General features: G+C 37.0%; 1 protein-coding gene across 1 annotated transcript in view; it reads right to left on the reverse strand.

The window, feature by feature from the left end:
- PCSK2 (proprotein convertase subtilisin/kexin type 2) overlaps window positions 1-13078 on the reverse strand; it is a 255897-nt gene that overhangs the window by 212250 nt on the left and 30569 nt on the right. The window contains exon 2 of the mRNA XM_072799985.1: window positions 9026-9130. Within this exon, the coding sequence (XP_072656086.1) occupies window positions 9026-9130 (105 nt within the window). The remainder of the gene's footprint in view (window positions 1-9025; window positions 9131-13078) is intronic.

A 13078-nucleotide genomic window follows, 5' to 3' on the forward strand; every position in this document is an offset into this window, starting at 1 on the left:
TGCATAATAAAACCAGCAGATTAGGGCAGATTAGTTTTTCCCACAGGTTGGAGCATTACTGAATACTCTTGCTTTCTCTCCCATTTCTTCTCTTGATACTGTCAAGTCACTTTCAAAATGTGTCCCATGGAAGGCTGACACCTGAGCCCACATCTTAATGAAATGTCTAGAAAATGGATTTGGTCACCATCTGAGAAGGCAAATCAGAATGTGCTCCACGTGGGTTTCTTGGTTTCATCATTTGGGTTCAAAGTATGGTCGGTCAATTTTGTGTGCCTCCAGATTCATGTTTCCCTCTGAGCTAAATGCAATGCCTGGAGGAGGGCAGTATGGGGAAGTTGGGTGTCTAAAGGGAGCTGCTGACCCTAGAAGACACATTAACTCTTTCAGAAAGGTCAAAACTCAGGGCAGAATTTTGACCCCAGTGGTCTCCAGCCCCTGGTATTACTTTCAAGATTTTGTTGCATCCTGTGGTAAAAGAGACTTTGCAGGGACGCCTGGGTGGCTCAGTGGTTGAGTCTGCCTTTGGCTCAGGGCATGATCTGGGAGTTCTGGGATCGAGTCCCACATTAGGCTCCCTGCAGGGAGCCTGCTTCTCCCTTTGCATGTGTCTCTACCGCTTTCTCTGTGTCTCTCATGATTAAATAAATAAAATCTTTAAAAAGAGAGAGAGAGAGGGAAAGGAGAGGGAGAGAGAGAGAGAGAGAGGAGAGAGAGACGTTGCAGATGAAATTTAGCTTACTGGGCAGCCCCGGTGGCACAGCGGTTTAGTGCCGCCTGCAGCCCGGGGTGTGATCCTGGAGACCCAGGATCGAGTCCCACATCGGGCTGCCTGCATGGGGCCTGCTTCTCCCTCTGCTGTGTCTCTGCCTCTCTCTCTCTCTCTCTCTCTCTCTCTCTCTCTCGCTCTGTGTCTCTCATGAATAAATAAAATAAATAAATAAATAAATAAATAAAATCTTTAAAAAAAAAGAAATTTAGCTTGCTGATGTGCTGACATTAAGAAAGGGAGATAATGCCAGGTTATCTGGGTGGGCCCAATAAAGTCACAGGAGCCCTGAAGTGGAAGAGAAGGCAGAAAGTATGAAGAATAGGAAGGATTTGGGTGTATTGTTAGTTTCAGGATGGAGGGAGCCACATGAGACAATACCGTTTTCAATCATATGGCCAACTAGCATTCTTAGAAACATCTTTGTCATGTGCAACTCTCCATCTCAGAGTGCATTTCCAGGAAATCCAAGCTAAGACACCATCTTTGTTTACATTTGTAGAGGAATCCTACGGTAGGATTTTGAAAGGGGTGAAGTGGAAACTATGCATGGTCAAAATTAACTTTTCAAACTTTTTAGGAAAGTTGGAAATCGCTGTGCTGCATCTCAGTACATCACAGGCCATTCTTACCCACAAGAAGTCTGGTCCCATTACATTCTTTGTACAGGGGAGCAGGGAAAATTAATTTATGAAACACAAGTCAGTGACTGAGCAGCAACCTGCAGTGGTGAAGATTCCTTGCATACCATAGGATGAGCCTCCCTTTAAGTTCTCATTTCCTCACCTGTAAACTGAGAATCTGAGAGTATGTATTTCACAGGTGATGTTGGAGGTTTAACAAGATGATGCATGCCAAGCCCTCAGCACAGCACTGAGTTGTAGGATTTGTGACCCTAGCTGTGGATTTCATTTCCATAATCTCTCAGCCCTCATCTGAATTCACCTCCAACTGCTGACAGCTTCTCTGTCTCTGCCTCTCTGCTCTAAGGCCTTTTCCTGAGGCTCGCTTAGCCTGTGCACAGGGCAGCCCAAAGTGCTAGGGATTTAACATCTGGGGTCAACTCAAACATGAGAGATGGAGCTGGTAGATAATCACCCATTAATCAACCTTGTTCCCTGTAGGACAAATCTAAACACATTCTATACAACACCCTTGGAGAGTCCCCAGTGGGACTGAGCCTCAGGGGCCTACAATGAAAACCTGCTAAAATATCCACCCTCTATATGCTTTCCTCACTTCCTTTCTTCATTTCACTCTTTCTCTTGTGCTTCCTAGGACTGACCCCCCAAATGGCCCTCTTCTGAGTCCTTGTCTCAGGGGTTGCTTTTTGCAGGAACCCAAATAGAACAGCAGCATATAACACACATTCACCTTTCTTAAAACTGTTATCAAATTAAAGTGAGAGGAAACCCTTGAGCCCTCCTATTCTTTTCTGACTCAGTGATCTGGTTCCTGCAGAAATGTCATGAGCAGGATCATTGAAGGACTGTGTCCTTCGTTCCCCTCACTAACATGCAGAAGGTCATTTGGCTGGTAGGTGGGCCTGGTGAAGTCTGAGCCAAAATCCCTTCCTAATGGATTTCATTGCACGTGTATTCACTTGAATTTATAGCTCATTTTTTTGTAAAGCAGCTTTCGTCTTAGAGCCTGAGACACATATAACATTGTGGAAGCATGTGTTTGCTGCTTATGGATTCATGAGGAGAGGAAATAAGGTAGAGAGAAGCAGGAAGGAAAAACCAGAAGAAAAGAGGAAGATATGATAGCTGCTTAACTTTGGTATGCACTTCTGGTTATTTGCCCCTTTAGCATGCGAAATATGGTTCCTTTTTTTAATGATAGAAAATTGAACTATTTACAGAATAGAAAATGTCCAGGTCACTGACGGGGTCACATTCTTCAAGTGATATGAGACACTGTTAGGAGGTGGGGGGCAGGGTGCAGCGTTGGGTGTGGGGCTGAATCTCACTCACTTTCCACCAGTCAAAATTCTTTTTTTTTTATTTTTTAACTTTTCTTGAGTTCTGTCTCGCATTCTCTATCTTCTTCTTCACAGTGTAGCTTCAATATCACTTTATTTCAGTTTGTTATGTCTTCAGTGTAATTTATTTCTGTTTAGAGTAGACATGCCAGAGACACCACGAACACTTGTTAGCCCAGCAAGGAAGGAATCTCTCTTAGGAATTCTGGCTAATATGTACTTTTAACCCCAAGAGTTAAAAAGATTTAATTTACTTTCATACCCCACCAATGGTTAAGTCTACTTGTATAGCTTTACTTGTGGACCACTGGAATGTCATAATCATGCATTGTGGACAGCTGTTTCTCTATGAGAATCCCAATTCCCAGTAGGCTATTCCCTTGTTCAACCAGGAGAACTAAACCTAGATTGGACAAGATGGTTTTCATTTTGGGGGACTTGAATTACTTTCATAAACTCATGTGTGACTTCATACCTCCATTTCAGGAAAGAGAAACAAGTATTGGTCCAACTCATGCTACAAAGAAATGATAAAATGCTTATTTTTTTAGATAAGTAAGATATAATTAGATCTATCTCCTACCTTTTTCACGTCAATAAGATATTTGGAAGATAGATTGGAGAAATCCTATATATTCCTTTTTTAAAAAATATTTTTAAAATTTATTTTAGAGAGAGAGAGTATGAGTGAGGGTCGGACAGGTAAAGGCAGAGGGAAAGAATCTCAAGCAGACTCCACGCTGAGTGTAGAGCCTGATGTTGGGCTCCATCTCACCACCCTGGGATCATGACATGAGCTGAGATCAAGAGTCAGATGCTCAACCAACTAAGTCACCCAGGTGTCCCAGTCCTATACATTTCTTAGAGCAGTGTCTCAAACTTCACCATTTGTGACTTAACAAATATGAAGACCAAACAAAACCAAACACCAAAAAACACAATCCTATTCTTTGGGTATAAATTATTTTAAAAAAGCAGTAAAACTAATTGCTATTTTTACCTAGCCTCCAGGCAGAAAGGCTCATGTACTCACTGTGGTGGTTAAGGAGAGAACCCCAAATTCTACTAGTTACTTACTGGCTGAAGATTTGATCAAAACCAAAACCAAACCAAGCTAAAACAAAACAAGACAAAAAAATGCAAGAAGACATTTTTCTCCATGAAATTTTCTATTTGAAATTAGATTTTCCAAAGATAATGGTGCTTTTCCTTCTCTCCCCTAACTTTTAATCTAAATAATCAAATGGTTATTTAATACTATAAATCGAAGACAGAATACATATAAGTGGCATTGATTATAAAAAGTTAATGACTAATGCTAGGTATTCAAAAAAGATTGTAAGCTAAGATTTAACAATTGTGACAAAATTTTCTGTTACTTATGGAAGAAAAGGTAAATGAATTTCTTTGCTTGCTTTGAACTGCTGAAGTTCCAGTATTCTTTTCTGAAAGATATCTTTAGATTGTGAATAAATTGCTATATTATTGCTGTGATCATCTCATGGGCTTCTTCAGATCATGCTTTCCATGTCATCGATGCTTAATCTTTCTGATCTGAATCTAGGTAGTGTAATCTATAATCTATAAGATGTTCACAGTCATGGCTAAATTACTCCTTCTGAGTTAGATCTAAAAACAATATTATATCATGTCAGAAAAGGACTCAGAGCAATTGCAAGCCATTCTCAGCTTCTGTCAACCACCTGAGTTTCAAGCAGGCTAATAAATTTATTTTTAAAAAACAATATCAGTTACTGTATTATTTAAATCCTAGGGACAAAGAAAGTCTGGTTCATTCATTATTCAGATTTTTGCCAACACATCACACCAATCTTGTCCAGTTAATTTTTAAAAAATGGGAAAAATTCTCATTTGTTCCGGTGGTAGTTTGATGAAATTGCTGTAAAACTATCCAGTGATACTAACTTTTGTGGGGTTTTGCAGCACCCTAAAATCCCCACAGATGTGTTCAGAATAGACCCTTAAAAAATAGAACTAGGTCACTACTGGATCATGTGTCTACCATCTATGGTCATTAGACATCTGGATAAATTTGGATGAGGAAGAAGCTAGAAAGAAACAGCTTCTATATATAGAATGCAAGGAGACATCATCCATTCTTTGAGACAGGGAACTGAAAAGTTTTCAGCAAACTGATAGAGGGGTTTCTGACTTGCAAAATTGAAAGATGACTTAAAAATGATTTCAAGGGATAATTATGCAGTCTAATAAAATTGCTTTGAAAAGGGAATGTGTTTGTAATTCTCAAATCAAATATAACTTCTCTTGACAAATGAAGTTCAGGTTACTTGTTAAATTTTTTGGCTTCCATGCAACTAATGTGTGTTGCTCATTGATGGAATTCTTCTTTATGTTTTTTAATGTATCTCATTTCAATGTTATGTCAGATATGCAAACATGGTTCAGCATAACTGTGAAACAAATATTATCTTAAATCAATATAATCTCCACAGTTTTTCAGGTACTTGTGGAACTGTGGTGATTTGATATGTAGACTGTGGACTGCCATCAGGTTTGGCTTCAAGATTTGTTGACAATGCTCTAAGCTAAAGTTTAAAAAAATCCCACAGATGTTTTGAGCTGGGGATATTGTTCTTAACATTGATGCTGAGAAGTCATTTTTAGTTTTATTATTTCATCCCAGCTTTGGATTTATTACCTCTTCACATTATTTTAGATATCCAAACTTTCCAAACACATTTGTTCTCACTGGGGTGGTTGTACCAGGACCATGAAAATGATCAGCAACACAGTGTATTGGACTTTTGAGATTAAAAAATCGTTCTTCGTGGGGTTTTCAGTGACTGGGCTTGAAAGTAATAGAATAACAACTGGTTTCCTCTACCCACAATTAAGAATATTTCTAAAGGAAGAGGTAAAGAGAAGGCTGTACTTCTGTTTCCTTATTGGAGCACATTTTAGAATAAAGATGAGAAGGACAAGAGCCTGACATGGGGCTTGATCCCACCACTCTCAGATCATGACCTGAGCCAAAATCAAGAGCTGATTGCTTAACCAACTGAGCCACTGAAGCAGCCCTGCTACACTTCTATTTACTTTTCTTTTTGCAGCCTGCATGAATGTGTTTGGGAACCCAACTCTTGCCCTTTTGTTTAAGATCTGTAGACCCACATGGCAAAATTCTTATATTGCTACTCTTGCATTGGTCATAGTCAATGCTTTTTGTTTAAGAATAGACACCCACCACCACCACCATGAGGATGTGGAGAAAAAGGAACCCTCATGCACTGTTGGTGGGAATGCAAACTGGTACAGCCATTGTGAAAAACAGTATGGAGGTTCCTTAAAATTTAAAAATTGGACTACCTTACAATCCAGGAATTCCACTATTCTGTATCTACCCAAAGAATACAAAAACACAATGGGATGCCTGGGTGGCTCGATGGTTGAGCGTCTGCCTTTGGCTCAGGGCATGTTCTTGGAGTTTCAGGATCGGGTCCCACATCGGGCTCTCTGCATGGAGCCTGCTTCTCCCTCTGCCTGTGTCTCTGCCTCTTTTTGTGTGTCTCTCATGAATAAATAAATAAAATCTTAAAAAAAAAGAATACGAAAACAATAATTTGAAAAGATATATGCATCCTTATGTTTATTGTGGCATTATTTACAATAGTCATATTATGGAAGTAGCCTAAGTGTCCATTGATAGATAAATGGATATAGATGTGGTGTGTATATATACACAAACACAATGAAATACTATTTGGCCATAAAAAGAATGAAATCTTGCCATTTGCAACAACATGGATGGAGCCAGAGAGTATAATGCTAAGCGAAATAAGTCAATCAAAGAAAGACAAGTGCTATACAATTTCACTCATATGTGGAATTTAAGAAACAAAACAAATGAATGAAGAAAAAAAGACAAACCAAAAAATAAACTCTCAACTATGGTGAATAGGTTATCAGAGAGAAGGTGGGTGGGGGTAAGGGTGAAATAGGTGATGGGGATTTAAGAGTACACTTAATGTGATGAGTAATGTGTAGATTTGTATACTGTACACCTGAAAACAATATAGCACTGTATATTAATTAAACTGGAATAAAAAAGAGTAGTTGCTGCCATATTTTGCTATCATGCCAAATCACAAGAATTATGCAGGAAAGATTCAGGGCTTAATCTAATATTTTAAAATGAGATAGTCATCATTAGCAGGTTTTTTTTTCAAAGAATTACGAGATTTTGTGCTTTATTTCTTTTCCTATAATGACTTGTTATTGACAACGGCCTTGACATTTACCCTTGAAAATGTCAGAAGAGGCACAGGAGATGTATGATCTTTAGTGTCCCTGCTATCTTCTACTGATCATGGCATAGAGGCAGCTCCCTACCAGAACCCTTCTAGTGGGCAGTGAGGGGAGAATGGATGCCCCTTTTGGTTAAAATAGACAATATTTTGAGGAGAAAGAAATGATTAGAATCACTAGTGCACAATCTTCTTTCTTATTACCTAACCCATTTTATTTTCTTCTCTTTTGGAAACATCACTCTAAAAACTTCAAGAATAAGCATTTCAAAGATCATTTCAAGCAACTGAAAGAATAAGAAAATCTTAGCCTAATGGGCCCAAGGAGTCTCTCTGATCCAAACAATGGCTTCTCAGTTTCATTGTTCCTCAGTTCTCTTTCCCAAGCATATCCTTCCTTCTGCCCCAGTTTCTTTTTTGTTTTCCTCTCTGAATGATCTTGAGGCAACATTTTTAATCATGGAAGAAAAGAATCAAATAAGACTTTTAAGAAAATATATAAATAAAAGGAATAACAATTGGAAATAAAGAGTAAGACATTGGGGCAGGGATGAAGTGCAGGGAAAACCAGTGCCACAATTCACCAGAGTGGTCTTTGTCTACTGCTATCCACTATAGGTGAAACACATAGGCTTTCTGTCCATTGGCTTACCAAGGGATTCCCTAAGCTCTGAATTGGTACAGCCAGGGCAAAGGCTGTTATGACACAGAAAAGAAAGTTGTTCCCTTATCTAAGGGAATAACCTTATCTAAGATATATCCCTATCTAAGATAATGGTGCCAGTTTCTTCAACAGACCCTTTAAGAATGCCTGTTAAGGGTGGCAGCAGGCAGCTTGGATCTTACTGTGAAAGTAGATAAAGTGACTTCTCAGAGCAGAATTTCCACTCCAGGGAATGGGGATCCCCTGGGTTGAAGAGTTAAAGGAAAATTGCCTGTGGCCTGTCAGTTGGTAGTGTGCTGGGGAGTCTGTTTCATCTGCATTTCTAATTAAAGCCCAAATTAAACCCAGTCAAATGTTCACATGAAAAGCCCCAAAAGAATGAGTTTCCAGATTCCATCAATTCAAAAAGAGTCTCATGTGTAAATCCCTAACTCAAATGTCTGACCCACTTTATATCCACTTTCCCCCAAGAGTTCTGGAGAAGAGGTTATACAGCTGTCAATGTTCAGAGAGCAATTTGCCTGGATTATTAATTTCCCTTTTAGTGAATCGCATAAGAGAAATTATTCTACTCAGTTGAATGAGTCTGTAAATGTAGGGGGATGGCAGAAGTGATGTGATGAAGGAGAATTCAGGGATGACCAACGTTCCTATTCAGGAAAAGGAGATGCTTTGTGGCTAAAATAATAAGTTTGATTGTGAGAAAGATGAATTTAAGCTTCCAGGGTGAGTAGGAAATGAGATCTAAGAACAAGGTAAAGATTGTAGGTTAAAAATGGAGGTCATGAACACCATCTAGGCATGGGGGTAAATTAGATGAATGTGAAAAAATACAGTAGAGAAGAAAGGATGAGATGGTCTTGTGCCTGCAACCATGCATGGATACTTGAGAAGCCTACTGTTTGCCAATCACTCGATGGCCCAGTCATTTCTCCATGCCCAATATGGGGCACAGCAACCTCCTCAGAGCATGGGACTCACCAGCAGAAACCTTACATAAAATGATTCATTAAACATTTGTTTTCTTTCCATCTATCACAGGCCACCAGAAGTCCAAACACAATAATGCAGGAGAAGATAGCCAGTAAAGGAGTGATACCTCTGTTTATTTCTCCCCTGCCCCACAGCCTATAAAAGATTTACTTATTATGCACAAAGCAGAGGAGTAGAGTGTCTCCAGGCCACTCTGCCAAGGGTCCGTTTTACCTATCACAAAACTGAGTGTCTTTACTTCAAAATTCCCAGCCCACCCTTTATGCATCCTCTCAGTGGGCTCAGTTGTGGCAGCAGAGGTTGGAAGGCAGGTATCCAGGGAAACTCACCCTGGGGTCTCTCTCCAGCTGCTGCTTGTGATGTAGGCTGCGTCTTCTCTTGGCTTTTGCAAGGCCATTGTGATAAAAGTGGTATAGGCCTTCAGTGAAGGGAAGCTGTGGAGAATCAAACAGAAATAAGACATAATTAGCTTCTGGGGTTGGCCCCAGGATAGGGAAACAAAAGCTGGGGCTGCGTGCAAGGGTTCCATGGGCTGGGATGTATGTAAGAAAACTGGCAATTTTCTATCAGACTTATACTTCAATTTCCCTCTCTTTGTACTATCATTTTCTTTACTTTTTCTTATGTACTGCCCATTCACTTCCTTTCTTCAAATACCTTCTACCTTTTCCTTTATTTCTTCAATTTCCACCCATTTAAAAAAACTCTTCCTCCATGGAGCATTCCCTTTTTATTCACCTTTATATTCACCCACACCAAGTTCTCCAATCTTTCCTCTTGAACTAGTATTTACATTCCATGTCTAGTTGCTCTAGAATTGTGTTGTGATCTAATTCTTTTTTCACAGCTGGATTATCTGTCCCTATCTTAGACTTTCTCTGTGACTCCTTGATGCATTTCATCATATTGGGCATAAGGCAACCATATAAATCTACTAAGCAACTGTTAGGAGATAGCCAGATTTGCCTCTGTCTCCCTAAGGGTACTTGGGATTAGATATGGGTGTCAGAGCTAGTTGGAGAGGCCACAATAATGAGAGCTTGTCTGCTGCTTAGGGCCTGGCAGATGAGGAAGCTGAAGATTAGAGAATCTAAACAAATTATTTAAGTTCTTCTCAAATACAAGAATCTGAGGGAAAGGAGGACTATCACTTATCCTATGATAAAGCTGTGTTTGGTGGCTAAAAATCTATAAAGATGGATTAGTACCACAACAATAGCACAAAAAAGGGGAAAAGAAACAAAGCTATACTGGAGCACAGTTTTTGTATACTTTTGAATTTAAGTTGGTATTAATATGTATAAGCTATTTATTGTTTAAGTTACTTATTGTAATCCCCAGTCTTCCACCAAGAAAATAACTAAAAAGTATATAGTAAAATAAACAAGGTAATTAATAATGGTGCACTAAAAATATTTAACACCAAAAGGTTATTATGAAAGAATAGAAGATAAAAGTTTATATGACATATAGAAAGCACATAGTAAAATGGCAAGTGTAAATTTCTTTTAAGTATTACATTAAATATAAATGGATTGGAAACTTCAATCAAAAGACAGATTTACAGAATGAATGAAAAAACCCCAACTATATGGTATTTATAAGATAAACACTTTAGATTCAAGTACATAAATAGGTTAAAGTAAAAAGATGTGAAAAGATATACTATACAAACAGTAACCAAAGGAGAGGAAGACTTACTATACATGTACTACATATAATTGATTTTAACCAAAATTGTTACTATGGACAAGGAATGACATTTTGTGGTGATAAAAGGATTAATGCATCAAAAACACGGATAGATTTAGGTATATATGCATATAGCAACAAAGTCCCCAAAACTCACACACAAAAATGACAAATCAAAGGGAGGAATAGATAATGCAGCAATCACAGTTGGATGTTTCAATAGCCCTTTTCCAATAATATGTAGAATAAGTATGAAGACCAAAAAGTAAACTGAACAAAACAAAAAAACAACTAAACTTAAGATATATTCATATAATATTCTACCCAACTACAGCAGAATGCATAGTCTTCTCAAGTAACACATGGAACATTCTTCAAGATAGATCATATGTTAGGCCACAAATCAAACTTCAATAAATTTCAAAGTAATAAAATAACACAAAGTATGTTATCTGATCACAATCTCTAATTATATATATATATATATTTTTAAATCTCTAATTATATTAAAAATCAATAATAGATGAAAAAATTCAAAATTTGGAAAACAACATACTCCTAAATAATTAATGGGTCAAAGAAGAAATTACACTGACTATTCCAAAATACTTTTATATGAATGAAAACAAAAACACAGAATTTAAAAACTTTTGAGGTGCAGTTAAAGCAGTACTTAGAGGGAGATCCATAGCTGTAAGTGCTCATTGTGAAAGAAGAAAGACCTCAAATTAATAACCAAACTGGAAAAAGAAGAGCAAACTAAATCCAACAAAGCAGGATAGAATTTAGAAGATTCAAGTAGGAATAAATGAAATGAAAAACACAAAAATAATAGAGAAAATCTACAAAACCAAAAGTTATTCTTTGCAAAATTCGAGAAAATTGGCAAAACTCAAAGAATATTGACCAAGAAAAAGACTCAAATGAATAAAATCAGTGATGAAGGAGGAGACATCACTACCAGCCTACAGAAATAAAAAATAATTAAGGGAATTCTATGAATAACTGTCAACAAATTAGATGTTAGTGAAATAGACAAATTCCCAGAAAGACATAAATTTCTAAAATTTATTCAGAAGTAATAGAAAGTTCAAATAGATCTATAATAAATAAAGAGATTAGATTAATATTTTTCAAACTTCCTGTAAAATAAAACCAGGTCCAAGTAGTTTCACTAGTGAGCTCTACCAAATGTTTTACAGAACTTATACCAATTCTTCAGAAACTCTTCCAAAAAATGGAATACAAAGGAACACTTCCCAAGCTCATTCATCAAGGTTAATATTACCCTCATATGAGAACTAGACAAAGATATTATAAGAAAACTACAGACCACTATCCTTTACAAATATCAGCCCCTAAATCCTCATCAAAACACTAGCAAGCTGAATCTAGCAACATATACAAAGGATTATATACCATGACCAAGTGAGATTTATCCTAGGAATGCAAGGTTGTTTTAACAACTGAAAATCAGTTAATATAATAACAATATCACTAGAGTAAAGGACAAAAACCACATGATCATCTCAATAAATGCTCTTTTTAAAAAAGATTGAGATGATCATTAAAAAAATCCAATACTCTTTTATGTTAAAACATTCAAAAAAACTAAAAATGAAAGGGAATTTCCTCAATATGATAAAATGTATCTATGAAAACAAAAAGCTAATATCATAATTTAACCCTGAAAGGCTGAACGCTTTCCTCTTACAAGACAAGCTTGTCTACTCCTGCCACTTATATTCAACAGTGTACTGGTGGTTCCAGTTAGGACAATCAGGCAAGAAATAGAAATAAAGCCATCCAGATTGGAAAGGAAAAAAAAAAAATCATCTGTTTCCAGGGGAAATAATCTTATACATAGAAATTTCTGAGATATCCACAAAAAACCTATTCAAATTAACAAATGGGTTCAGCGTGATTGCAAGATATAAAATTAACATACAAAAATCAATTGTATTTCTATATGCTAGCAATGACCAATCCAAGAACAGAATTAAGAAAAAAAATTCATTTACACTAACATCAATAAGTAAAATACTTGAGAATAAATTCAACAAAAGAAGTATAAGACTTGTACACTGAAAAGTACAAAACATCATTGAAAGAAATTAAAGAAGTTATAAATAAATGGAAAGACATCTCACGTTCATGGACTTTAAAATGGTAATACTTCTCATTTTTGCTGATCCTAAAATTCTTATGGAAATGCAAAGGACCCCAAGAAGCCGAAGAAATCTCCAGAAAGAACAAGTTGGAAGACTCACACTTTCCCATTTCAAAACTTAAACAAAGCTACAGTAATCAAAACAGCCTGGTATTGGTTTAAGGAGAGACATATAGTTCAATGGTATAAAGTTGAGAGTCCAGAAATAATTTATAGTAATTTGTGGTTAATTGATTTTAACCTTGGTGCTATGAAAATTCAATGGGAAAAAATAATCTTTTCAACAAGTCATGTTTGCAAACTGAGTATCTACACAAAAAGAATGAATTTGGAACCGTATCTCACACCACATAAAAATTTTAACTCATTATTTATAGCCCTACATGTAAGAAGTGAAGCTCTGCAAATCTTAGAATAAAACTTAGGAGTAAATATTCATGACTTTAGGCTAGGAAATGACTTCTTAGATGTTAACCAAAAGTACAAAGGACAAAAATTTCCCCCCAAATCAGACTTCATT

This window comes from Canis lupus, chromosome 26 (assembly GCF_048164855.1).
Source record: "Canis lupus baileyi chromosome 26, mCanLup2.hap1, whole genome shotgun sequence".
Taxonomy (NCBI): Eukaryota; Metazoa; Chordata; class Mammalia; order Carnivora; family Canidae; genus Canis; species Canis lupus.